The 25,382-nt window shown below is 54.5% G+C and overlaps 7 protein-coding genes across 7 annotated transcripts; 4 read left to right on the forward strand and 3 right to left on the reverse strand.

Moving 5' to 3' along the window:
- Positions 1-755: 755 nt before the first annotated feature.
- On the reverse strand, positions 756-2,567 carry KRP23_6949 (uncharacterized protein; the record flags this gene model as incomplete). Its single annotated transcript, XM_067892200.1, has 1 exon — positions 756-2,567. The coding sequence occupies one exon, from the start codon at positions 2,565-2,567 to the stop codon at positions 756-758; it is 1,812 nt and encodes a 603-aa protein (XP_067744103.1).
- A 504-nt stretch (positions 2,568-3,071) lies between these two features.
- On the forward strand, positions 3,072-3,461 carry KRP23_6950 (uncharacterized protein; the record flags this gene model as incomplete). Its single annotated transcript, XM_067892201.1, has 3 exons — positions 3,072-3,283; positions 3,352-3,381; positions 3,449-3,461. The coding sequence occupies 3 exons, from the start codon at positions 3,072-3,074 to the stop codon at positions 3,459-3,461; spliced, it is 255 nt and encodes an 84-aa protein (XP_067744104.1).
- A 67-nt stretch (positions 3,462-3,528) lies between these two features.
- KRP23_6951 (uncharacterized protein) lies at positions 3,529-7,571 on the reverse strand (the record flags this gene model as incomplete). The annotated part of the gene is made up of 5 exons (XM_067892202.1): positions 3,529-4,331; positions 4,404-4,499; positions 4,575-5,625; positions 5,715-6,264; positions 7,216-7,571. The coding sequence occupies 5 exons, from the start codon at positions 7,569-7,571 to the stop codon at positions 3,529-3,531; spliced, it is 2,856 nt and encodes a 951-aa protein (XP_067744105.1).
- A 165-nt stretch (positions 7,572-7,736) lies between these two features.
- Positions 7,737-9,529, forward strand: KRP23_6952 (putative ADP-ribosylation factor GTPase-activating protein AGD9; the record flags this gene model as incomplete). The annotated part of the gene is made up of 8 exons (XM_067892203.1): positions 7,737-8,051; positions 8,123-8,224; positions 8,305-8,577; positions 8,664-8,777; positions 8,875-8,972; positions 9,044-9,282; positions 9,343-9,407; positions 9,476-9,529. 8 exons carry the CDS (start codon positions 7,737-7,739, stop codon positions 9,527-9,529), a joined length of 1,260 nt encoding a protein of 419 aa, XP_067744106.1.
- Positions 9,530-9,829: 300 nt separating this feature from the next.
- KRP23_6953 (Mesencephalic astrocyte-derived neurotrophic factor-like protein) lies at positions 9,830-10,576 on the forward strand (the record flags this gene model as incomplete). Its single annotated transcript, XM_067892204.1, has 4 exons — positions 9,830-9,923; positions 9,997-10,139; positions 10,214-10,334; positions 10,419-10,576. 4 exons carry the CDS (start codon positions 9,830-9,832, stop codon positions 10,574-10,576), a joined length of 516 nt encoding a protein of 171 aa, XP_067744107.1.
- Positions 10,577-11,619: 1,043 nt separating this feature from the next.
- On the reverse strand, positions 11,620-13,173 carry KRP23_6954 (Inositol-3-phosphate synthase; the record flags this gene model as incomplete). The annotated part of the gene is made up of 1 exon (XM_067892206.1): positions 11,620-13,173. The coding sequence occupies one exon, from the start codon at positions 13,171-13,173 to the stop codon at positions 11,620-11,622; it is 1,554 nt and encodes a 517-aa protein (XP_067744108.1).
- Positions 13,174-16,425: 3,252 nt separating this feature from the next.
- Positions 16,426-25,295, forward strand: KRP23_6955 (Transposon Tf2-6 polyprotein; the record flags this gene model as incomplete). Its single annotated transcript, XM_067892207.1, has 8 exons — positions 16,426-16,494; positions 16,563-17,263; positions 17,377-18,412; positions 18,468-18,923; positions 19,004-19,205; positions 20,157-20,989; positions 21,112-25,166; positions 25,277-25,295. The coding sequence occupies 8 exons, from the start codon at positions 16,426-16,428 to the stop codon at positions 25,293-25,295; spliced, it is 7,371 nt and encodes a 2,456-aa protein (XP_067744109.1).
- Positions 25,296-25,382: the final 87 nt, after the last annotated feature.

Consider the following 25,382-nt stretch of genomic DNA (forward strand, 5'->3'; position numbering starts at 1 on the left):
GCGGCAAGACAGAACAGCACAGGCAGAATACGACCCATGCACCAAGTGAAGCTGCGATCGTGCTTACTTGTGCCAGCCGGCCAAGCTGCCATGTCCCGTGATGGTGAGGATTTTCGTGCTTTGGTGGCAGAATGAACGATACGAGCTCCTGGCATCCGAAACGAACTTGAACAGGGGATAGTGACTTGGCTCGAGTCTCCAGCTGCCATGCACGCTTTCGCATTTTTCGCCAAATCTGTGGGGTATCGTCGAGTAGTTGAAGTCTCAGCAGTGGCCATGGTGGGGCGCAAAGTTCGAGTGTTGTGTGTTCCGGCGCAAGTGATAAGAGCAGGCAATGTGCGACTGCAACAACGCGGCCGATGAGCTCGTGGGGTTCTACCGGAAAGCTGGCGAGTGCTGTAAGGTCATCCACGCTGAGCCGTTCGAAGTCTCGACGTAGCGCTGCAACGTTAAACCTTGACAGCAGGACGGTCGGTGCTGTTGACACATCGATCGTCGAGGAAGGGGTAGTCGATTCTTCTGTTCCCATGCACCTACCGTCGACTGCTAGGGGAGTCCAGACGCATGCAGGAGACGACTTCTGGCTTAACTTAGTGACGAAACGGACGCTATGGATGAGGAGAGGACACAGAAGATGGAAAGGGTTTATTGATGTATGAAGTTGACAGCGTGGATATGCTGCTTATAATGGTGGCTCGAATCGCTTAGCTTCCGATGGCTTGGGAATCGAGCAGATGGGTCGTTAGATCTTGCTATTAAAAAGTAGCGGAGACGAAGAGCGTGCCATCGTCAATAGCCACACCCACGCGCGAGGTTGTCGTCACAAGGACCGAATTATTCGCTGCGTAGATGTATTCAGCCGAGCTGGAATCCAACGAGTCGCCCTTCGCGACAAGGGCTCCCGATGTCGTCGCGTAATGGAACTCACCAGAAGCAAGTCCATCAACTTCCACCCGACCCTGAGTGGCAATGGCTGTGCCATCACTTGAAACGGACTGAATCACGCCAACAGGCTTGGTGAGGGTCTCAAGTACAATAAAGCGCTGGTGCACGATATTATCGCGGTAACCCACATAGGATGCCACAAAGCCATCAGCACCTACAGGTACCAAGTCTTGAGTGATACTGCCGGCCGAGTTCGCTGTGTCTGTAAGAGCCAACGAGACCCCTGGCAGCGCAACGGGAAGCACCGGAGTGAGTTCGTTGAAGGTCAGTGTCAGGGCCGAGTAGCCGACAATGCGAACACTCAGTCGACCAGCAAGAGCGGGGTTCAGGAAACTCACAGCAAGGCGGTTTCCAGACAGTAAGCGGAGGCGTGGCTCCGTGTTGAATTCATAGCCCTTGCCATAGTCGAAGCTACCGAAAACCTCCTTGAAGACGTAGCTGGTCTGGAACGTCAGTGCTGAACCCACCATCTTCAAGGTAACCAGCGTGAGTGCATTGCTGTTGGCCTTGTCGTAGAAAACAACAGCCATGGCGTTATCGCTTAAAGCAATCGGTTCAGGGTAGTGTGCCGGACGGTAATAGGTTGTGGCACATACGTCGGTGAAGCCCGTGATTGTGTTGCTGCTGAAGGCACTGTAGGCCACGCAAAGCCCCTTTAGGTCGGCATCGGTTTTGGCTGGAGTGGACGGTGCATACGTGTTGAGCGTCGTGTAGTACGGGATCGCGATTCCAGCGCCTTTGAGTGCTAGTGGGGCTCCAAACTGTGTGTTTAAGCCGTCAGCATTCTTGACACCAAAGTTCTTGGCGGATCCGAGAGTAATGGTACCGTCGGTTCCAACGGAGCCAACCACGAGATTCTGCCAGTACGCATCGTAGTATGCCACGACGAATGCTGAGCTGGAGAGTGGCGCGATAAAATTGGTAACGGAGCCGGCAGTGACTTGCTTGATGTTTCCCTGTACGAGCTTCACTGTCTTGCCGTCAAGAACGGCTGGCATCACGGAAGTCTTAATACTCGCGCCATCAGCCGAAGCCCACACAGTCAGCACAACCATCGCGGTATCCGAAAGTGTTGCAAGACCGCGGATCTTGTCCGTAACCACATTGTTGGTCCTATCAGTGTCGGCCGTCGTCAGTGTCTTGGTGCTGGCATCGTACGAAAAAGTTGTCAAGATGGATTCGGTGACACCGTCGGCAGTGGTTCGAAGGTAACTCATCACATTGGTAGTGAAGTATGCAGCCGAGGTGCCAATCGGAGCGAAGTTGATGTAGGAGACACTCTTCAGGTCAGCGCCAAGGTTGAGCTTATCCAGGTAGGCAGTGGTGCCAGCACCAGTGTGCAAAGCGTTGTCGCTGTCGAAGCTCACTGCGTCGCCCACATTTGGGGTTGCACCATCGGTTATGCCAAGATTAGTTGTCGTGAAGCGCGTCGTCGACCGCAAACTTCCCTTCGTCACCGGACGATCTGCGAAGTGCAGCGCCCACAGTGCCGCCAGGTTGAGAATCACAAAGACGAAGCCGAGGAGCGAGAGCAGCCAGCTTTTGTTCCCCAACTTGCAGCAGCCGCCCACTTTCGATGCGAATCCCATCTTGACCTGCGAAGCATCAACGTCGTTGCCCATCGCGAACACCGCAAAGCCGAAGTACCGGAGAGCGCGCGAAAAAGAGGAGAACTGATGCTGTGCCTTGAGTTGGAGGAGGCAAAAGCAAAGTGAGGATAGTATCGCCGGTTGCTCCGTCAAGCAAGTCAAGTGCAGAGGTGTTTCGAGCAGACCCAGTCAACCGAGAATAGTCGTCACCCCACACCACAGCAGTTTAGTCTCAGATCTGTCGCCAGCATGATCCCGTTGCAACATCCCAAAGCTATCGACAAGCCCCACACACTCTAATCATAGGCAGCGCTCGCCGCTGTGCCATCCTCCATTGGGTCGATCCCAGCAACGAACAACAAAGTGAATATAACTCACTTCAACTTGGCTTATACAAATCACAAGTCTTTTGGCAACCTTCCATTCAGCATATATGATGCAGCATTCCGACGGTCCAGTCTCCGTTATGTGGTGCACACCATCTCCATGAGAGGTTCATAATCAATCGCCCCTCAGTCCAAGAAGCCTCTTGTCCCAATGGTCCTCGGCAAGTTCATCCGTCACTACCTGGACCGCGAGCCCATGGTGGTGGTCTCGTGCGCCATCGGCGCCGTGGCCCTGTCGCTGCCGATCGTGGTGGTGCCCATCCGGCGGTCCATGGGCCTCCCCACGGACCAGTACGACGGCCCCATCATCCCGGACTACATCAAGAAGTCGCGCGGCCACCTAGCCACCCCCACGCCCCAAGAGTAAACGAGTTGCACCTGTGCATACAGACATCAAGATCAAGAAAAAAAATTATGCTCTGACTACCCAGAGATAATACACGGTCGATATTTGGTGACAGGTACAATCCATTCCGCACTACGAGTAAGTGGCGAATTTTAATGTTTTCTGTGCATATTTTTTTGTAGGTTGAGGGCATAACGACGTCAAGCTGCAAAAGGAGGAAATATATATTGCTCTCGTAATATATCGAAGGAAGGTTTCCGAGTCAAGGTGTCTGTACTGGCTGGGTGGAGCTCATGGCGTTGGCAGCCTTTTCTTTGCCGAAGAGAGTTTGGTACTGTGTCCATACAGGTGGGCAGGACTGGAGAGTGTCGAGCGCGAAACAATTGTCAAAGAGTTGGGAGACGACCGAGAAGTCATCGAGTGCGCAGACTGCGCTGGAGAGACGATGCATCTCGAACTTGTTGGCGTACGGAGCAATATGTGTGAGCACGCGCTTCTGAATGGACTTGTTGAAGTGAGCCACTTTGGCCAAGAACTGCAGGAACCGCACAGCTTGAGAACCCGTGAGCAAATACAACGCCCGAGCGGCGAGGGATTCTGAGGATCGACCATTGGTCTTCTTTGCCGGTTGGCTGGATACTGCATCGCTGCTGAAAAGCGCGTCTGCATCATCACTGAAGCTTGTTGGACGGGTGATTTGGTCGAGAAATCGAGCAGCTTCGACAGTGACGTTCTCCGCTACGTCCAGGCAGCTCCAGCAGATCAGGTTGAAAGCGTCGCCATACGATGCGTTGGCATACGCGTATAGCATTTTGCGAGCGAGATCATGCTTTTCGGCGATGCTTGCTATGGGGAGCACGGTCGAGAGGCCATGCCGGATATACTCTTCGTCGAGATTTCCCTTCAACATGATATGGAGCAGCTCACTTGTAGGAACTGTCACTGCGTCGTCCATTGCCATGTTGAGGCACCGCAGGGCTAGCAGTTTTTCGAAATCTTCCAGCTCCTGAGAAATCTCCTCGCGCAACGTGAGTACACTTCGCTTGCCGTGGACCTCGTTCATTTCTGCCATCATGTACACGAGTGTAAACGCTTTGTTGTACAAAGTGAAGCACCATCGAAGAACACTGTACGTACTTGTTGCGTACGCGTTAAACTTCCCCTCCACGATACGTATCGCTGCTTTTCCGTGACAGTGACGACCACTCAAGTTCAGCGCTTCGAAGAGAGGATCTGGATCAATTCCCCAGTCTACAAGAACAGTTAGTTTTATCAAGCGATTCGTGTCATACCAATTGGCCTGCATACCTTTTACGCAGGAAATCAGGAGATCCAGGCAATGCTGAGCAATCTCGTCGACCGAAAAAGTGTCCAACACACGTTGCTGTTCTTGCCGGAATCGAATATCAGCCTCCCAAGTGGCGCGACAATTGTCAAATGACTCAAACGACAATGCAAGGACACTGCGGTAGTCGCGAGCTACCAGATGAGCTGATTTTTTCCCGACTGCCTTACGAGTGAGGCGAAGACGAGCTAGGCGATCTAGATTAGATTGCTGGAAGGATAGAGACGTCTTCAGCATCCATCTTGGTGGGCCTGAATCATCTACCTCCAGTGTCTGTTGCTTCGGTCGCTGCACGTCCCCAGTGTTCATTCGACGGGCACTCGAAGAGAGACCAAATGTATCGTCGTATTGGTCTCTCAATCCGAGCAATAGTGCGGCGCTAACCTGGCTGTTTGAATACAGTCGTGGTGGGGCGTTAGCGTCAAATCCATGGGTCGAATCTCCAACACGAGAATACAGAGCTTGGTCCGGCACCTTGCCCAGATACGATGCCACTACGTCGCCAAAATTCGTCGAGCACCCAACTACCACCCCGTGCTCATTGTAGATACCTTGGACAAGCTGGGCAGACACACGAAATTCGTCATCGATAAAGTTCTCGGCCACATATCCTTGGATAACTTGCATGAGGAAAGCATGCCGCCGTCGCTCAGCCTCTGTGCTAAGTTCGCGAGCTCTGAGTCTTGGGTCTTTCATGTTCGCGGTCGCATGGTACAAGCTCGATCGAAAACCGTAAAATAAGTATTTTTCTCGCTCCACTTTCATCTCGCTGTATCGGCGTCGAGCGATGATACCTCGCTGCAAGGCTTGCAGCATTTGCGCTGCGCGCATTCGGACATGCCGCTTGTGGTCGTAGGATTTCTTCTGGGCGCTCATGCGGTACGTGGCTTGAACTTTACTTGCGTAGTGATCGTCGAACCCGCCTGAGTACTTTGCCGTTTGAATCTCGACACGACATTCAAACGCAATCAAATCAAGAATCATGTCGTCTACGATAGACACAAAGGCGATTTCCTGGTACGTCCAGCCAGACAAATAGTTGTAAGAACCAGACAAACGCGACCTAGCTAGTAGACCTTTTGGGCTTCGAAACTTGTACTTACCCTTAGTTTTGACATCCTGGCAGCCTCCAGGTTGTGTTCCACACGGGCATTAAACGCGGCCTCACTATCAATACTGGCAGCTTGTTGCATGAAAGCGGCCACGTTTAGCTGTATCGCTTCCTGCTGCTGGAAGTGCCGCAATGTCGACAGCATGCCGCTCTCCACATACGCCTGCACTAACAACGCTACAGTCCCAACCGACTTGTTTTCGTCGAGTAGCTCACGCACGAGGTTTGTCGAGCCTACTAGCTCAAGGTCGATCAGATCCCTCGCAGATACGTCAGTAGTTAACTCTGTGGATATTACTGGGCATTCACCGCTTAACAATGAATCGTCTAGCTCATCAGCAAACCCCGAGCAGCTCATACCAAGTCGAATCACATTACTCTTGGTGGCAACCTGGCTTAGAAACTCCGGATCATCGAGCAGCGAAGACGCCTCTTGATCAGCACCACCTTCACTCGGCGATTTGCCAAGTGATAGTGCAAGGCGTCGCAGATCAGCAGATCGAAGCAATATCTCGACGTCGTTGCGAGTTGACGCTGCCTCTCTAATACAAATGAGTAGGCTGGTTGTTGTCATTAGCGCGACCATTTCAACAGCGATATCTTTGCCATTGACACGAAGAACTTCAGAAAAACAGATGCGCTTTTCACGTTCTTCAGCATCAGTGAGATCCAAATAAAAACTCAACCTGGAGTCACAGTGCACTCTCGTAATGACCCATTTTGCCCACTTCGGCGTAAGCACTTGCAGGTCTGGGCGGACCATTTTTGACTGTTCTAGCTCCGAGTTAGCGATACCAAAGGTACATTCGTCAGCGCTTTCATTGGCTTTGCAGGTGATATGAGTTGCTCCACGCGAGTTGAGAAGTACAGTGACAAGAACATTTCTACCGCCAAGAGTTCGCAGATCCTTTCCCAATGTTTTATATACTACCATATCGGGCTTTGGAGTTCGATTAGCCGCAGACGGTGGCTTCAAATTCAAGCATGGTGTCGTAGTGGCTGGCGAAGCTATTTCGATGATATCTCGCATCCAGGTCAACTTTGGCCCCTCCGTCTTCAAAAAGGGCTCGTAGCAGGAAGAAATATCCAATTTCTTCAGCAGTAAAGGGCATCTATCTTCTGCTGTGTCGATACGTGATTGATTCACCTGAGTGGGAGCTCTCTCCTCCAAATTTCCCAAACCTTTACTGTTTCCAACGGGAGAAGTCGGTGAAATCGTTCTCGATTCATCTTGGTTCGATGCATCTCGAATCTCATCGGGTTCCAAGAGAACGCCGTTGTCCTCTCCACACCCGCACTTCGTTTTCAACACAGCAGGTCTCTCATCAACATCTAAATCATCCTCGACAGAACCCACACTCTCACCAGTTTCTCCTTTCTTCGTGCCTCGTCTCACTTTTCTCTTCGTGGATGGAGGCCTCGCTTCCTCCAAATCCCTCCTCTGCTTAAACAATGGCTTGATCGCCATCCGCTGCTCCGTCCCTTGACTGTACCTGTAGATATCCACGTCCGCCCGAGACGAAATCCCTGCCGGTGGTTGGGGCCGTAAAACACGTGGCGACTCTACTCCCTCCCTACTCTTCGGCCGTTGCGGCTGACTCGGCATCATCAACGGCGACTCCAATGCAATTACAACAGCCCCCAGCCCTCCCACATCTTCATGAGCGAGCTCCTTCTGCATCTTCACGGCGTTTGCGACCATATACGCCTTGGGCGAGGACGCCAGCACCGGCTCGAACTGGTGAATCACCGGCAGTGCAAACACATTCCTGCCCGCTCCTTCTTTCGCCTTGGATCGAGGCGAAGGCAGCGGCCGTCGCGGCGCAACCAAATGCTGCAGGGGATCCATGCACCCCGACTGGTCCCTGATGTTGAAGTGACTATTTCGGTGCAAAATTTGACCAATCACCAAAAATTGCACCCCGAAAATAGTCTCGCAGCACTCGGCCGTTATCTTCATTTGGCTTTTTGCAAGCATAAGACCGACGTGACGACAGAGGAATTGGCAGGTAGAATGAGCTCGGGAAAGCCCGTGTACGTGCCCACGCAGGTGCGCGACGCGTGGTTCCAGAAGCTGCGCTCGTCCGTGGCCAATAAAGGCTGCTTCGACTGCAACAAGCGTCACCCGACGTGGGCCACGGTCACATACGGCGTGTTCATCTGCCTGGACTGCTCGGGCTACCACCGCCGCCTGGGCGTGCACCTGTCGTTCGTGCGCTCCATCGACATGGATGAGTGGACGGAGGACCAGCTCAAGACCATGTCCGAGGGTGGCAACGCTGAGGCGCGTAAGTTCTTCAAGCAGTACGGCGCCGCGGAGATGACGAGCGTGAGTGTCGAGCTGTGGCAGGAAGAAGTTTTAGGGATAATGTGGCTGAAATTGATGGGGTTTGATGACAGATTGAGGCGAAATACAACTCCAAGGCGGCGCAGATGTACAAGATCGCGCTGGCGAAGAAGGTCAAGGCCTCGACGCTGCAGATCGTCGCCCCGGAAGTGGAGGTGGAGATTTTTCTTGTTTTGTTTTTTTGACGAAGTCGTGGACTATTGTGGGTTAATTGGAGATTTTTATTATGGCGTAGGAGACTCGGGATGAGGAGATTGATGGACTAGAGGCTCTGGTGAAGCACGTGGAGATCAAAAGCGAGACCAACGCGGCAGCTGTGCATGGACACCTGAAGCGGGAGGTTCCTGCTGCATCTGCGGGGAAGAAGCCGACACCGGTTGCAGCTCCTGTGCCGCAGTCGGGCCTGCTGACTGTCAACCGCCCGGTGGTGTTGCTCGGAGCGAAGGCTGGAGAGGCCACGACCCCCGCGACGACTAGCGCTGGAAGACTGAATACGCGTACTACCAAGGTAAACACTTTTTGCATGCAAGGCTGTGGTGTGGTCGCTTTGGTGTGCTAAGGTTTGGGCCTTTGGATATATATTGTGGACTATAGGCTACACGTCTCGGAGCCACGAAGCTGTCGACGGGCGGAAAGGCGACGCGTCTGGGAGCTACCAAGCTTTCGACTGGTGCCGACGATTTTGACTTCGATGACATTCCATTTGAGGTGCGTCAATATTTGCATTTGAGTTTAGTACTGTGGCGATTATGCTGCCGTCGTGCCGTACTAATTGAATACCGAATGTCTGCTTGACGCCATGCAGAACCCACCCCCGCCTGCTCCTACTGCCGAAGAGATCTCAACGGAGAAGCAGCTCAAGGACGATGAGGCGCTGGCACGGGCACTGCAAGAGGCTGAAAAGTGAGTTGCATGCTCTTCTCGTTGCGATGAATAGTTCCAATTCTTACATTTTGACGTTCGTGATCGCATAGTGAGGCCAGAGTTGCACCTGCAACTGCACCTGCACCGGCGGCGTATCAGCCCGCCCCGGTCCAAACCCAGACCCTTGACAAATACAAGAACGCCAAGTCGATTTCCTCCGACAACTTCTTCGGTGGTGAGGCGGTGCAGGCTGACAACTCGCAGCTTTCAAGATTCCAGGGTTCCCAGTCGATTTCAAGCGACGCTTTCTATGGCAACAACACCCGAGGCCGATCCGCCTCTGGAGAGAGTACGTTGATGACGGACATTGGCTAGTAATGTGGTTCCTAACATGTTGTGAATGATGCAGTGAGCGATGAGGCAGCGTATCAACTGCAGCTGATGAAGGACAACATGGCGAACAAGGCTGCAAAGGTCAGGACTGCTGTATTCTTTGTAGATATCAGTGGCGCTCACATACTTATTGTCATTTGTTTCAACAGCTCAAGAACATGACGAGCGGCTTCTTCAATGACTTGCAGTCACGCTACGGTTGAAAACAATAGGACTATTGAGCAAGTGCTTCAATTCTAATGCACATCACCGACACATATCCAAAAGTGTAGCCATGTTCGGATTGCACCGCTTCGGTCCACGTGGCAGCACATCAGAACCTGTGCACAGTTAATATAGCCGGATAGATATGGGCGACTTAACGTTTCACTGCATGTTTATATGTATTTAGATTTTTAAAACTCATACCCTTCCACGTTAAGCAAATCGAGTTGGAAAGGGAACTGGACACGCGTCGCTTCCAGCCGAACCATTTCTGGATATCCGCCGTCCTGCCAACGAAGATGTGGAGCACCAAGCGCGTTATGCTGCTGGCCCTCGTGGCCCTCGTGCTGGGCACCACCCCGGCCGTGCAGGCCGACGACAAGCAGTGCGAAGGTCTGTTCAAATGCAGCAATCAATTGCCATCGAAAGCTCTACGATTGACACACGAAGCTATTGGTTGATACAGTGTGCGTCAAGGTGATCGACGACCTGAAGGGCACGTACGCGCAGCTGGTGGAGGAGACGCCTAAGGCCAAGAAGCAGGAGCTGGCGGAGAAGGCCGTGACCAAGTATTGCAGCAAGAAGCTCAGCACCAAGGACAACAAGCTGGTACGTCGCTACTGGAAGGGACGGATACTTTGTGTCTGGGACTGACATTTGGTGATTGCAATGCAATGCTGCAGTGCTACAACCTGGAGCCGCTGAAGAAGGACGTGGCCCGCCAGGTATCGTTCAAGAAGGACTCGCTCAAGATCTGCAAGTCCCTCGAGAAGAAAAACCCGGACTTCTGCTCCATGCGATACCGTACGTTACGAAGGAGCGTGTTTAGTGTGCAGTTAGGCTAACTGGTTCTTCTGTGTGTTTGCTGCTCGCTTTGTCCTGCTGTAGCTGTCAAGACGGATGCCAACACAGACTACTCCAAGATGCGCGTCAAGCAGCTGCGGAAGATCCTGGGCGAACGCGGCGTTGAGTGCGTCGGGTGTGTGGAGAAGGCGGACTTCATCGCCAAGATCAAGGCCACGGAGTCCCTGCACTCTGAATTGTAGACAAGGAAGGCACCGCAACCAGGAGCAAGCAAGTCTCATTGCAAGAAACACTCTCTTGGCTACACACAGCCTATTGATTCAATAAAACATTCAAAAGTACCAGCTACAGTCGGACCTGCTTAGGCACAGCGATGGACACCAACTACAATCGGAAGGAACTGCTTCGTTTACTATTAAATTAGCGGCGGTGGGGCGTCAATTGCAGCGTATCACGGCTCTGAAGCCAGCACTCGAAAGATACGGCGTTGGAATCACCTCGTCATTGCAGCTGCATTTGTCTGCTCTTGCCGTCACTCCATACACACTGACGGACGCTTGGGCGCTGACTTACAGACCGAGCTGCGCCGTCCTCAGGATCTGGATCACGGATGATCCTACCAGCACGAACAGGAAGAAGCCCATGAGAATGGGACCCACGCTGTAGCCCTTTTCCTCCTGTAAATAATACACACACACACCAACAGTCACGACATGCAACGGATCCATGAAACACAGGCTCGAAGTGACTAACCGTCTGGGGCTGCGAGACGTGGCCGCGCTTGGTGATGTTGGCCAGGTGCTTCTCGGAGCGCAGACGCATCTTAGCGGGGGCGGCCTGCAGGAAGATAACAATGACAGACACACACAGAGGTGAGAGGTCTGTGCTTCACGCAGTCAGATTGGCAGAGCTGGCAGCGCACCATGGTTTTCAAGAGGTTGGTGCTTGTTGCTGCTGCGGATCCGGAAATGCGATCCGGAAATGGGCCGCAGAGGCACGGTTGTCTTGGTGTGCGATGCGAAGCAGATTGGATGAAATAACGTCGAAAATCTCGTTTTGGCCAATTGCGAGTCGGCCACGTGTCGCGACAGATCTTTCCTTGAATTTCGAAGCTGTGTGAGGCACACAAAGCGTACGTGGCCCACGCGACATTATTTTCCGGTGGTTGACAACTTCAAGGGCAACTTTGGCAACAGTACAGTATATTGACTGAAATAAAAGAATAAGGTCTGCGCTAGAGCGGCAGGACGCATGCTATATGCAGCAGTGCGGCAGGCGATGCAGCTTACTGGCGCGCGTCGATCTCGCTGGCGAGCTTGTTCTCCAGCAGCATGTGGCTCTCGGGTGTGAGCCCCACGCATGCGCGGAAGATGTTGATCATGCACTCGCGCTGCGCGAAGAGTGCGTTGACCACGGGCGTGCCGCGCGGCACGAGCGGCGCCTTGAGCATGTAGCTCAGGATGGACAGGATTGAGTGCAGGTGCTCAAAGTCCTTAGCGCCCTCCTTCTTGAGCGTGATGCGCTCGGCTAGTTCGCAGACGAGCACCAAGTCGAGGATCAGCGGCGACGCTAGCAGCGAGTCTTCGCACGTGTTGTGCATCGAAATGGTGTTCTGGCCGTTCATGAAGATCTTGGACGTGTACTCGTCCAGAGCCCGCTTGCTGTCGCCCACGAACGGCACGTACTTGATCACCACGACGTGGTCCGGGTGTTCGTTCTCCTTGTACAGCAGGCGGTTGGAGGCCACCATGTCGTCGACGACGTTCGACTTGGAGATCTCCTTGGAGCGGAACTGCTGCGGCGCCGACAGGTTCTTGCCGTCGTTGTTACCCAGGTGGTTGTAGCTCACGATGGACGTGGGCTTGATGCCGGCCGACACGAGGAAGTCCACGAGCACAGACTTCATCTTGGTCTGGCCCGACTTGAAGTCGTCGCCGCCCACGAAGATCTTCTTCTCCTCGGCCAGGTCCAGCACACCTGGCACGAACGTGTTCTGCGGGCTGCCGTTGATGTACGAGCAGCCCTCGAGGATCGAGGCCACTGCGAAGACAGTGGAGGGCGACACCTCGGGCTCGCCGGCCTTGATGGACTCGAGCAGGTTGGCAGAGGTGTCGTTCACGCCCTCGACGATGTCGGAGAAGCGCTCCGTGTTGGCGGACCAAAGCACGATGACCTTGTCGAGACCGTTGCTCTGCTTGAAGTCACGGATCTGCTGGCGGACGGCGTCCAAGTGCTCCTGCTTGGAGCCCTTGAGCAGGTTGTCGGCGCGGTCGGCCTGGTTGGCGGCAATGAAGTCCGGGTAGTAAATGGAGGGAAGCGGCTTGATCTGCTCGAGGTGCGGCACGAGCTGGCGCTGCAGGTCGTGGTCCAGCACCTGGGCGCGCTTCATGGCCTCAGCCAGGTTGAGCGACGAGATGTCCCATCCGCCGATGACCAGGTCATTGGGCGCAACCATGGGCAGGAGGTTGTGGAATGGGATGTACACGCCCTCGCCATTGGCGTTCGTGCCGAGACGCACCGTGGAGGCCTGCGTGACGGAGCCGAAGTAGTTGGGCTCCTGCACGCCCTCCTTGGTGGTCCACGTGATGTGTTGCTTGTTGGCGATGATACTGGCCAGCAGCGTGGAGCCGTTGTTGCCGCCCAGCCCCACGATCATGACGCCGAGCTTGGGCACCTTCCGCTGGGTCTTGAACGTGTACTTTTCCTCCACGGGCGTGGCCACCGTGCCCTCCACGCGCGTCGTGGTGTACGTGTACTGCGACGTGATCTCGTCGGCCGAGTACACCACGTTCTTGCTGTTCACAGTGAACGGTTCTTGGAAGAAGTCGGAGGACGCCATGGCGGAAAAGGAAGCGGAGTCTGGCTGGATGGAAGCTTGAGCTTGGCACGGAGAATTCGAAAGTGAGCAGCCAAAGTGGAGCTCGGCTGACGCCGCCCCCTTCAAAGCCGATGCTGTCCAAGATACCGCAAATTGCCCAACCGTCGTATGACTTGCAAGGCCAGGCGTTCGGATTGCCCGCGCCTTCTATCGCCGCTCGCGTCCTTCACTTGTTCTTCGTGAGCGCCGAAAATGTGCCGAGACTATCGAGGATAAGACCCGCGGCCTCTATCCATAGGATAGCGTCTTAGTCTTAGTATGGCGGACGTCGCTGGCAGGGCTGCAATTGGCACCGGTGAAGCGGTTGACCTGCATCGAGTCTGGCCGCTTAAAACTGAAGATCAGAAACGACAGCGGCATACTACAGGTAGTAACTCCCAGGCTTGCAAATCGAGAGAGCACACGCAGCATCCCCGGTCCAGCTCACGTGGCCGTTGAGCCAAGTGTTTTGCTTTAGTACCAGGAACCAGATATCCCTTCCTCGGTTCATCCTTGCTTACCAGAACCAAGGTCTTCGCCGCCACCGCCAGCGACTCGCTCTTGTAGTGCTTTGCTGAAACAGCGCTTCGTCTTCGCTCGGCACGTGCTGGCGCAGACCAAGAGCAGAGCACAATCGCGATCTGCGATGTCGGTGCTGCTCACAATCACGCCGCTGGCCTTGCCGTTCGCAGCGCGTGGACAAGCCAGACGTGATGTCATCTGCAACTTCAGGAACGGATCAGCGGTGGCTACGCGCACCGGAGATTCGCGGCACTTGGAAACAGCAGCGCTGCCGATGGATTTTCGGTCACTCGCCACGATTGCTCGAGGCTCGATTGCACGCCGCACACGTGGGTATCCGCAATGGCGCAGCAACTGTGGGCCCCACAGCAACAAGTGCACTTTGCACGATGGCCGCGCGCTCTCTGGATCACGCCGTTCCCCGAGCCCCGTCCTGCATCACGTCGGATTGCTGTACGCGCCGCAAAGTACTTTACGCACCGCCCTCAACGACAACAGCAACAGTGTTGCCCACGGCCGGTGGTATCACGTCCCATCGAGTTGCGCAAGCCTGGAAGTTCGTTCCTGCGAGAGAGAGAGAGCCGCTCCAACTCCTATTCAAGCGCGTTGCCATGAAGGAGTGCTGCCCTCAGTGCAGATTCATGACTGCCAAGCGCTTCGGCCGTTGGATCGAGCTTTGGCTTCAATACGGACGGATTCGGAATGATGGTAACGGTCAGAAACCGGACCAATGCGGTAAAAACCGAGCCAAATACCGTCATTCTGTCTGATTTGGTGCTTTTTGATGATTTTTGTACAGAACACTCGTTTTATGTGTCTATACATGTACCATCATTCCGGTGTCAGCTGTGGGCTGTAGGCAATTCACAAAATACGGAGTGCTGGGGAAATGTTTCACAATCCCAACTTTTTCTGACAAAGTACGGAGTGGTTAGCAGCTAACCACTCCGTGCTTTGGCCCCTAAGACTATAGTTGCTATCCGTTAGCAACTACCAACTATATTCGCAGGGGCCAACACAGCGAATCGTTGAGGTACCGACTTCCTTGGCTTATTACGGTTACTCATGTACATGGTACAATGTACCACCGATAAACCCCGTGTGCACCATTATCGATGTTTTACCCATAAAGTATGATATTTATTAGTACATCATTGTACCGAACAATGCACAGCGTGCATGTTGCTGTCTGTCGGTTCTGGCTCATACATGTACCAGTATTGATCTTGTATTTTTCCTCTCAGATCATTAGCACACCGTTTGCCGCGCTCAGCTTATGTTGTTACCAAATGAGCGGGAGTAACCATGGCAATAAAACCGTTATATAACGAACTTAATAAGCAGATAATAGCTGAAACACCAGTGTTGTGACGGGAGTCACACAGCACATTGCGCTTGAGGAAGTGTTAGGAGCATACAAACTCCAAGTGAACGGCAGTTCACAAGTTCCCGGTCTTGGGAAACGGTTGACTTAGACAACGTAGTTTATAGACTGATATATTTATAGTTAGTTTCCAAGAGATCGTCTTGCAATACAATTCCTAAGTCAACTTTAGTTTCTCCTATATGATTTATGTATGGGTGGGGTCATCATCCACCTGTCAGTGATGTTGTACCCAACTCGGAAGAGTGACAGGCACTCTTCATGTAACCCCGTTACAAGTATTGAGATGTGATTGGTTGGCCGTTGTATGCAGTCGACCGTAATCAGTATAGAAAGTCGGTATCGACACAGTAACAACCCCGCGAGGAAACGTGAACGCCGGTGAGGCCAACGGATGCTGGTCGATGCGTTGAAGAAAACGTACACGATCATACACAGTCTGATGTTTAAGTACATGTTCACTCGAGGCGAGATGATGAAAACCAGCGCGCGCAGATCTCACGATTAAATCCGTTTCGTCAAGTGCAGTACTCTGCGTAACTTTCTTTCCAGTGAGTCGACGCGGAGGAACATCCTTCGGGCTTTTAGTTGTGAACATCCGTCCTGGCTGTCGTCACTTTTCAAGATGCCGTCAGTGTTAGGAGGAAACGCCGAATCTGATGTCTGTGCCATCAGCAATTGCCGTACTGCTATTGGGTTTGAAACCAAAGATTCCTTAGCCGCTTGTCACCATGCCTCGAAGCCACTTGGAGTCCTTACGAATACGGCTATTAACGGTTAGTGTAGGGGGTCTGCTTAGACCCACTACTTTAGCTTACACGTGTGCGCACGTGTAGGAGGAAGTGTAATGGGCCCCTCCCATTTACATATGTAGGTAGATCTATATAGGTAGATCTACAAAGTAGGTACAAAGGCACGCGGCTAGCGTGTGCCTCGTTGTCATCCTGCGATTGGTTGAAAGTGGGGAGCCAGACCCATTTCGACCAATCAGGTGTCGACCTACATTTGAGTGGTTTACATGGATCCGAGGGCCACCCGCCCCGGTCCCAATAATAACCAGAGTTGATTTTACCCTAGACTAAACACTTGGTCTCAGTATACCTGAGCTTATTGGACGCTTCCTCACCGCTACGTGTAAGCTAGTGACGGGCACTCACCTGGCCCGTTACACAAAGCACACAAAGGTGCTGCAAAATCGTTGGGTTTTCGTCGCGTCTATCGAGTGGCAAGCGTTGCACCGCCTCGCGGCGGTGTCCGGAGAAACCGTCGTCACGTCGCTGCTGATCTCAGCGACCCCCGACCAACAGCACCAAGACATCCAAGAGTTCATGGACCGCGAGCTCGCCGAAGCAAAACGGCGAGTATCAACTCCCTCGCATGCGTCCAAGAACAATGCCGTCAAGATGGAGACATCCTCCTATTCTGGCGAGGGTCCTGATCGCCTACCTCTGAATCGCTGGTTCAGAGAGATCGACATCGCGATCGCCTCGAGGCGCCGTCAGCCAAGGTGAACTTCCTGCTATCCCGTTTGTCCGGAAAGGCCAAAGAATGGGCTCTCGGCAAATTTGTCGTCGACCAGTACGCGTTCCCGACTCTGGAGGCACTTCAGAGCGACCTGCGTCTCGCCTTCGAACCACCGCAGGATGAATCGCGCGTTCGAGATACATTCTTCGCCCTAAAGCAAGGCAAGATGGCCATGTGCGACTACGTCCAGAGAACCCGACACCTTGCATCGTGTATCGTCACGAAGCCGATCGACATGGCTTCCCAAGTCCATGTCTTTGTGTTTGGTATGTGCGAAGGTATGACGCGGTACTGTCTCACGCGCGCCGAGCCTGCCACGTTGGAAGAAGCCTTTGCTCTCGCGCTACGCGAGGACTACCTGGTGACGTCGTCATACGCCAAGATGATGCCTGCGCAGACTCGGGTGTCGGTACCCGAGCCAATTGAGATCGATACGATCGAGGCTTCGCAGAATCGACGGTGGTCGTCCTCTGGGAGAGGCCGCGGTGGTCAGAATGACCTCTCGCTGAATTATTTCCGCCGCGGAAAGCCTGGTCATCGCGCGGCGGTGTGCCGCGCGCCAGCTCCGATCCTCGCCCACATGAAGCACGTCACGCCCGACGAGAGGATTCCGGCCGCACAGCCAAAAAACGGCCGGGGCCAGTAGGTGCGGGGCGACCTACTGGCTGAAACGGAGGTCCGGGTCCCCCAGCGGCAGCCCGAACTCCTAGCCCCCCCCCTGTGCTCTATGCACACTTTAATGCCACCACTGCTAGTGGCGACTCGAGGCTGATTATTGTCGCCGGTGTCCGACGACCACTCCGCGCACTCCTGGACTCAGGAGCGACGAATAATTTCCTCCGCGCTTCATGCCTGTCGATCCTACCCGCGGGTGTTCCCGTGCGTGATGTGCCTGGTGATGTCGTTGTCAAGCTTGCGGATGGAAAGCCGTTCCGTGTCGCGCGACGAGAAGTCTCGTTACCGTATGTGTTCGACGGCTTCCGCAGCAATGACAACTTCATTGTGTTTGAGATGAACTACGGGTTTGACTGTATCCTGGGTATACCATGGCTGTCCTGGTATCAGCCCCAGATCGACTGGTTAGCCCGGTCAGTCAAACGGCGACGCGACTTCGATGTGAGCGAAGTCTTCACGCACCTCTTGGTGGCACCAAGAGACTGGCCCCATGTCACAGTCGTGCGCAGAGCGAGCGATGGCCCTCTCTGCACGACTTGCGCAGTACTGTTGACTGATGACGACAGCGTCGAACACCCGTCCGGTTACGGGCGCGCGAGGCGAGCGGTTGAGCATCCGCGGCTCCCGCGGACGAGGAACAAGACGGCGGAGCGCACGGCGCTCCCAACGACAAGCACGACGGTCGAGCAGGGGCTCCCGCATGTATACGAGACGGTCGAGCAGGGGCTCCCGTATGATGATGAAGCGGTCGAGCTGGGGCTCCCGCATGCCAACGAGGCGGTCGAGCAGAGGCTCCTGCATGCCATCAAGACGGTCGAGCAGGGGCTCCCGTATGCCAACGAAGCGGTCGAGCAGGGGCTCCTGCATGCCATCAAGACGGTCGAGCAGGGGCTCCCGTATGACGATACCGCGGTCGAGCAGGAGCTGCTCCCGCGTATGAGCGGCGCGGTTGAGCATGGCCTCTCGCGCCTAGAGGAGGGTGAAGCATCATCCGGCGACAGCGAAACATCGGTCTTGAGCAGGGGCTCGAGACGCACGAAGACATCCCGACGGTCGCGGAGACGTTTGAAGCCGCGCCGCAGTCCAGTGGAACTCACGACGCCACCGATCGAGTCGGTCTGTGCAGTCGAATATGTGGGAGGTGTTCCCAACCACGCTCGAAATGATCAAGGTCGCGAGTCCACCTCGCGACGCCAAGTCCATCACGGACCTGCCAGGTCTCTCCTGGAAGAGCTTCCTCCGGGATCTCAAGGCTGGTGACATCGAGCAAGTGTGCCTGATCACCGATGCCAACCCAGTGTCTGACGAGATGAACGCAATTGCCCATGATGACACGTCGTCGCGCCCGAAAAGCGCTGAACCAAAGTCAGTGCGCGAGAAGCGCTTCGCTGCGCAGTCGTGGGAATCACTGAAGGCGTCCGGCAATCCGGTCTACGAGACAGCTCGCGAGTTTGCCGACGTCTTTCCAGACAAGATCCCTGCGGAGCTGCCAGCGGATCGCGGAGTGCGCCACGAGATTGACCTCGTGCCTGGATCGAAGTACTGCGTGACGCGGCAGTGGCCACTGTCGCGTGATCAAGTCAAGGCCATCGACGACTTCTTCGAAGGCCGCCGCCAAGCCGGTCACGTCCGTGAGAGCATCTCGCCTCACTCGAGCCCGACCTTCTGTGTGAAGAAGGTTGTCGCATCGTACACGCCTTTAACAAGCTGAACGATGCCACCATCCCGGCGCAGACACCGATCCCGCGGAAGGACATGGTACCGGACTCCATGTCGGGCAGCGTCATTTACAGTGCCATCGACTTGACCGATGGCTTCTATCAGATCCTCATGAGAGAGAGCGATGTACCTCTCACGGCAGTCAGTACGCCCAGCGGTATGCTCTGGGAGTGGCTCGTGATGCCCCAAGGTCTGAAGAACGCACCAGCCACATTTAATCGCATGGTGTCCCATGTGCTACGCCCGCTTCGTGACTTTGCTCCGAGTTACTTCGATGACATTTTTGTGCACAGTCACACTGAAGAGGGTCTCAGCGCGGTAGACGTGCATCTGCGGCACTTGAGGCAGGTCTTTCAAGTGATGAGAGAGAACAAGCTCTACGCGAATCTCAAGAAGTGTGTCTTCTGCGCACCGGAAATTCCGGTGCTTGGGTGCTACGTATTGAGGGTATGGAGGGTTACCGGTTTGGTATCGGTTGTTGACCGTGAACCGGTTAACCCGAACCGGTCCAATCCGAACCCACACCGATTACGCCACCGACGATTACGCCACTGTCGATTACGCCACCTGTGGGTACAAGATTGTAGGTACAAGATGTGTAGCGGGGCTACACATTCGGTTCACCTCCTACCTTAGTGCAACATGCACTAAGGCATACATTCAGGTGACCACCACAGGGTGGTCCACATTCATAGCAAAAGGCATATGACTGGTAGAAAGTAACACCTTTCTACCAATGAGAGTCATTCAATAGATAGGGGTTCTGCCAGCCATCCAATGGCAGAACCTCTCATTAGAAATATCAGTTTTAGGAGGAAACCCCATTTACAATCAATACAGTTCTCATTTACCACCAAAGCTTCCGTTTGGTTCATTTATCTAGGTTTAAGTATACTTGTTGATACAAGTATACTGAACTTAAGTAATTTACTCCTACGCTTCCTCCTACACGTGCGCACACGTGTAAGCTTAAGTAGTGGGTCTAAGCAGACCCATTACACCTGGTAGCACTTTGTAGTCCGTCCAACGACCGACTAACACGTTCGTATGGAATACGAACGCGGGGCTGAGAACCTGCCCTCGGACAGTAACATGTCCGTGGGTAGCCCAAACACGTCTGCAACGCATGTTGCGCGTGCAGACTGCCCCCACCTGTCGGAACCAGAGTGGGAGGCCCTCCAACGACTGTCAACAGTCATTGGGGAAGCGGCGGTAGCAACGATGTTGCGAACGCTATCACCGACGGAGCAACACGGTGTTGCTCTGGGTTTCATCGTGAAGGAACAGCGTGAAACCGCTGCTCGAACTTCGGTGTCGCCATCGGCCACACCGCGCGTGGAGTCATTAAAACTCCACGTAAGCAGCTACGTTGGAAGAGAGGGCGAACCTCTCCTCCGTTGGCTTGTCGAGGTCGACACTGCCATTACGGCTCGACGTATCGTCGACCCGTTGTCGAAGGTTGCGTTCGCCATGTCATGTCTTGGCGGACGAGCGAGGAGTTGGGCGTACGGACGCCGACTCACAGATCCTACGTGCTTTAGCACGTACGAAGAGTTCAAGGAGGAGCTCAAACTAGCGTTTGAGCCCCCGCAAAACGAGTTCCGATCGAGGGCGGAGTTCCTCGATCTGCAACAGGGCAAGCATGACGTGCATGCTTACGCCCAAAGGGCACGGTACTTGGTCTCGAACATCGTGACCAACCCGATTGACGAGGCGACAAAGGTCGTCACGTTCATGAAGGGCCTTAGAGATGGGCCTGTGAAGACCTATCTCTTCCGAGAGTATCCCAATACTCTCGAAGCTGCCATTGCGCTCGCAATGCAAGAAGAGTTTAGCCTGCGGCAGGCTAAACTGCATGTGAACGCCCCACGGCTAATGCCACGACCGGTGGCAAGGCCGTCGGGAGGTCCCGAACCAATGGACCTCTCGAGTGCGACAGCTGCTGGTTCCCAGCAGCGTCGTGGATCAACGAATGTGCGTTGTTTCCGCTGCGGAAACATCGGTCACTACGCCCGCGAGTGCACAGCACCTGTGCACGCGGCGAGAAGCCGTCGTGGCGATACTGGGTATCGTCACGGGCAATCAAAAAACTAAAGGGACCAGCAGGCGCGGGGCGCCCTGCTGGTGATGCGATCGAGCGTGTCGACATCGGACACGCTGCAATGAAGATCGCTGCCCCCAGTGAGAGTCAATCTCACTGCAAGAAGCAAGATGACAAGCCGAACCTTGTCATCCTGAAGGTAAGCTCGAAGAGAGAGAAGTCTCTTCGTGCTCTAGTGGACTGTGGAGCGTCGAACAACTTTGTTCGACTGCAGAGCCTTCCAAGGCTTGACTTCGAGGAGGTGGAAACACCTCGAAGTCTATTGGAAGTGAGGCTAGCAACGGGTGTCGTTGTTAGAACCGAGAAGCGTATCGTACGCGTACGCTTCTCTTACCAAGAGAAGGAGTTCGTCGACGAGCTTATCGTCCTGGAACTGGACGATAAGTTCGATATGGTGTTGGGCATGCCGTGGCTTGCACGGCATGATCCGGTAATCGACTGGATGAAGCGCACGATCGTGCGCTTCGGGAGCAGCAGCAGCGCGACAGAGAGCGATGGCCCTGTCGGCGCAGCACATGCACCACGTGGTGCATGCGGCCCTCCATCAGAGGCAGCGCGGAATGCGGCTGTCTCCGGTCACCCGAAGCGAACGCCAACGACTGCGAGAGTCGTTGGAAGAAGATGTGAAATGAATCAGCAGGGCCTGGTTCAATCCGATTCGAGAGGGTCTCGAAGCGTCCGGGGCGACGCGGTCGTGTCGACAGATAATGTCGACACACAATTGGTCGAAAGACACTCCGCCGTTAGGCGTAGAGGTAAAGAAGACGCATCGGCTCTGGGAGCCGACGCTGCAAGCAGTGCGGACGGTTGCAAACGTCCCGCACCGGAAATGCTTGCGAGCTCGCGTGCAGCCGGGCTGCACGACGAAGCGGTGCGCGATCAAGCCGGGCTTGAACGCGTGCGCCCGCGGGTAAAACCCGCCGGCGAATACAAGGAACAACTGTCCACGGCCGGGCCTGGACAAGAAGAAACTCGCGGAGCCGGGCTCCGCACGAGAAGTGAACGGCGCAAGCGAGAAAAGCTGCGCAAGTCTCGGTCAGGGACCGAGACGCTACAAGCAGTGTCTGCCGGGCAGACACAGGAGTTGGAGACGACCGTCGAGACACTGAGTGTCTTGACGCGTACAAGTATTGGTCTCCAATACAAGAAGATGAGGCTGGATAATCCTCCGACGTTAGCGTCGGAGTTGATGTCGCTCCCAGTCACAAGCTGGAAGCGTTTCGCTCGCGAACTGCACGATGGACGCATCGAGCAGATCTGCATCCTCTCGGACGTCGAGAGGATGACGTGTGAAGCAGAAGAGCTGAATCAGCTCATCTCTGAGGGCGCGGACGCCCTCAGCGCGAAGTCGAAGAAGGAACGCTTCGACGAGCAAGGCTGGGACTCGCTCAAGGCGAGCCCCTTTTACAAGGTCTTGCGTGAGTACAAGGATGTACTCCCGGACGACATTCCTGCGGAGTTACCGCAGGACAAGGGTGTTCAGCACGAGATTGATCTCGTGCCGGGAACGAAGTACTGCGTCACGCGACAGTGGCCACTGCCGCGTGAGCAAGTCAAGGCAATCGACGACTTCTTTGAAAGTCGTCGCAATGCAGGACAAGTGCGGGAATCGAAGTCCCCGCACAGCGCGCCTACGTTCTGTGTGAAGAAACCACAGGGCGGGTGGCGCATCGTTCATGCGTATAACAAGCTGAACGATGCGACGGTACCGGCGCAGACGCCGATACCTCGAAAAGATGTGATCATCGATTCGATGACCTCGAGTACTATCTTCAGTACTCTGGATCTGAGAGACGGGTTCTATCAGATCCTCATGCGTGAGAGTGATATCCCTCTCACAGCGGTAAGCACTCCGAGCGGCATGCTCTGGGAGTGGCTCGTGATGCCGCAGGGGCTGAAGAACGCCCCAGCGACGTTCAACAGGTGCGTCACGCACTTGTTGCGCTCGGTGCGCGACTTCGCACCGAGCTATTTCGACGACGTGTTCATTCACAGCCGGGCTGTGAATGGGAAATCGGATGTGGAGATGCATACAGAGCATCTCCGCAAGTTGCTTGAGCTCATGCGAAAGCACAAGCTCTACGCGAACCTGAAGAAGTGTATCTTCGGGGCGACCGAGATACCCGTACTTGGGTGTCTCGTGGGGAAGAACGGCGTAGGCCCTGACCCAGGAAAGGTCAGAGTGATCAATGAATGGCCTACGCCTTCAAACGTAAAGGAACTGCGGCAGTTCCTTGGACTCGCCACGTACTTGTGCAAGTACGTGAGCAACTACGCGGGCAAGATTCGCCCGCTGTCGCAGCTCTTAAAGAAAGAGGCTGCATGGGAATGGACTGCTGATTGTCAGCAGGCCTTCGAAGCAGTCAAGCAGGGCTTGACTGAGGCGCCGATCTTGGCGGTGGCCGACCAAGATCGCCCATTCCACGTGGTGTGCGATGCATCCGATTTCGCGATCGGATGCGCACTGATGCAACTCGATCACGAAGGTCGTGATCGTGTGGTTTACTACCAATCGCGTCAGCTGAAGCCAGCTGAGCGCAATTACCCGGTACATGACAAGGAACTCCTTGCCATGAAGTATGCACTCGCAAAGTTTCGAGTGTATCTACTTGGGAGTAGACCATTCGTGGTCTACACCGACCACGCATCGTTGCGTACGGCGATCAAGTCGCCGCACATATCACAAAGAATGGCACGGTGGCTGTCATTCTTTGCTGAATACAACTTCCAGGTTGAGTACAAACCTGGAAGGTTGAATGTCGTGGCCGACGCGCTTTCGCGTCGACCAGATTATGCGGTGCAAGAGGCCGACGCCAACGCAGTTGGCGTCGTCAGGACGACTACACCCTCGTCGTCCTTGCTGAACGAAGTGAAGGCCGCATACGCACACGATGCGGATGCGAAGCAATTGTTGGAGTACTTCTCCACACCTTCTGACAAGTCTCGTCAGAAGCTGGCCAAACACCTTCGTGCCCGTGTACACCGTTATCGTGTACACAACGGTCTGCTGCTTTACAGCGCAGTCGACGACAACGCAGATCGCATTGTCCTGCCGGATGATCATGAGCTGAAGCTCAAGATCACGTACGAGTATCACTATGCCCCGACATCGGGACATCCTGGCCGTGAGAAGACATACTTGCTTCTCTCGCGTGACTTCTATTGGAGTCACCAGTACAAATGGGTACGCAAGTACGTTCGTGCTTGCGAGGTATGCCAGCGCGTGAAGCCTGCGCCCAACTCGCAGGCTCCGCTTCAATCACTACCGACTCCGTCGGAGTGCTGGCAGTCCATTTCAATGGACTTTGTTTTTGGTCTTCCGCAAGACAACAAGCGGAGGACTGGTATTGTGGTCTTTGTTGACCGCTTCAGCAAGATGGTGCATCTTGCTGCAGTACCAGCCGAGGTGACAGCCAAACAGACGGCATGTCTGTTTGTTGACCTGGTGTTTAGACACCATGGTATGCCACTCGACATCGTGTCGGATCGGGATCCGCGCTTTACAGCGCGATTCTGGCAAGAAGTGTTTACACTTCTTGGGACGCAGTTGTCCATGTCGACTGCGGATCACCCGCAGACCGACGGACAAACAGAGCGTGTCAACCGCGTGCTGGTTGACACCATGAAGAGCTACGCGCACTCGTTCCATCAATGGAGCGACTGCTTGCCGATGGCGGAGTTCGCCATCAACAACTCGGTGCATGTCTCGACAGGACACACACCGTTCTACGTGAATGCCATGAGGCACCCACGCGTACCGAGCGTACTCGGTGCGGTAGCTCCTTCCTTAAGTGGGGGAGGATATCCGGTTAATTCAAAACAACCGGATAAGCACGCTGATACAAGCAATGTATCAGCTGTGACGACTCGCGCACGTCCTGCGCGCAGTCATGACGACAACAAGACAGTGTCTACGACGGGCGTAGACACTTTAAACGACAACGAACATCACGCGCAGGCCGGGCCTGCTGCGAACAAGGAGCACGAACTGAACCAGGGGTTCAGCTCGGATGCAATGGACTTTGTCCAGCGTCGACAAGCCGTAATTCGGTTTGTCCAAGATGCAATAGCAGCTTCTGTCGATCGACAGAAGCTGAATGCCGATAACATCGGCAGGGGAAACACAAATGAATTCAAAGTTGGTTCATTAGTTCTGTTAGCTACTCAGAACCTAGCTAAACATGCAGTTTCCGATTTCGGAGCAAGCAAGCTTGCTCCGCGCTTCATTGGGCCATTCACCGTGTTGGCGAAGCATGGCAACGCGTA

This window comes from Phytophthora ramorum, assembly GCF_020800215.1.
Source record: "Phytophthora ramorum isolate Pr-102 chromosome Unknown Phyram_PR-102_s0006, whole genome shotgun sequence".
Lineage (NCBI taxonomy): Eukaryota > Oomycota > Peronosporomycetes > Peronosporales > Peronosporaceae > Phytophthora > Phytophthora ramorum.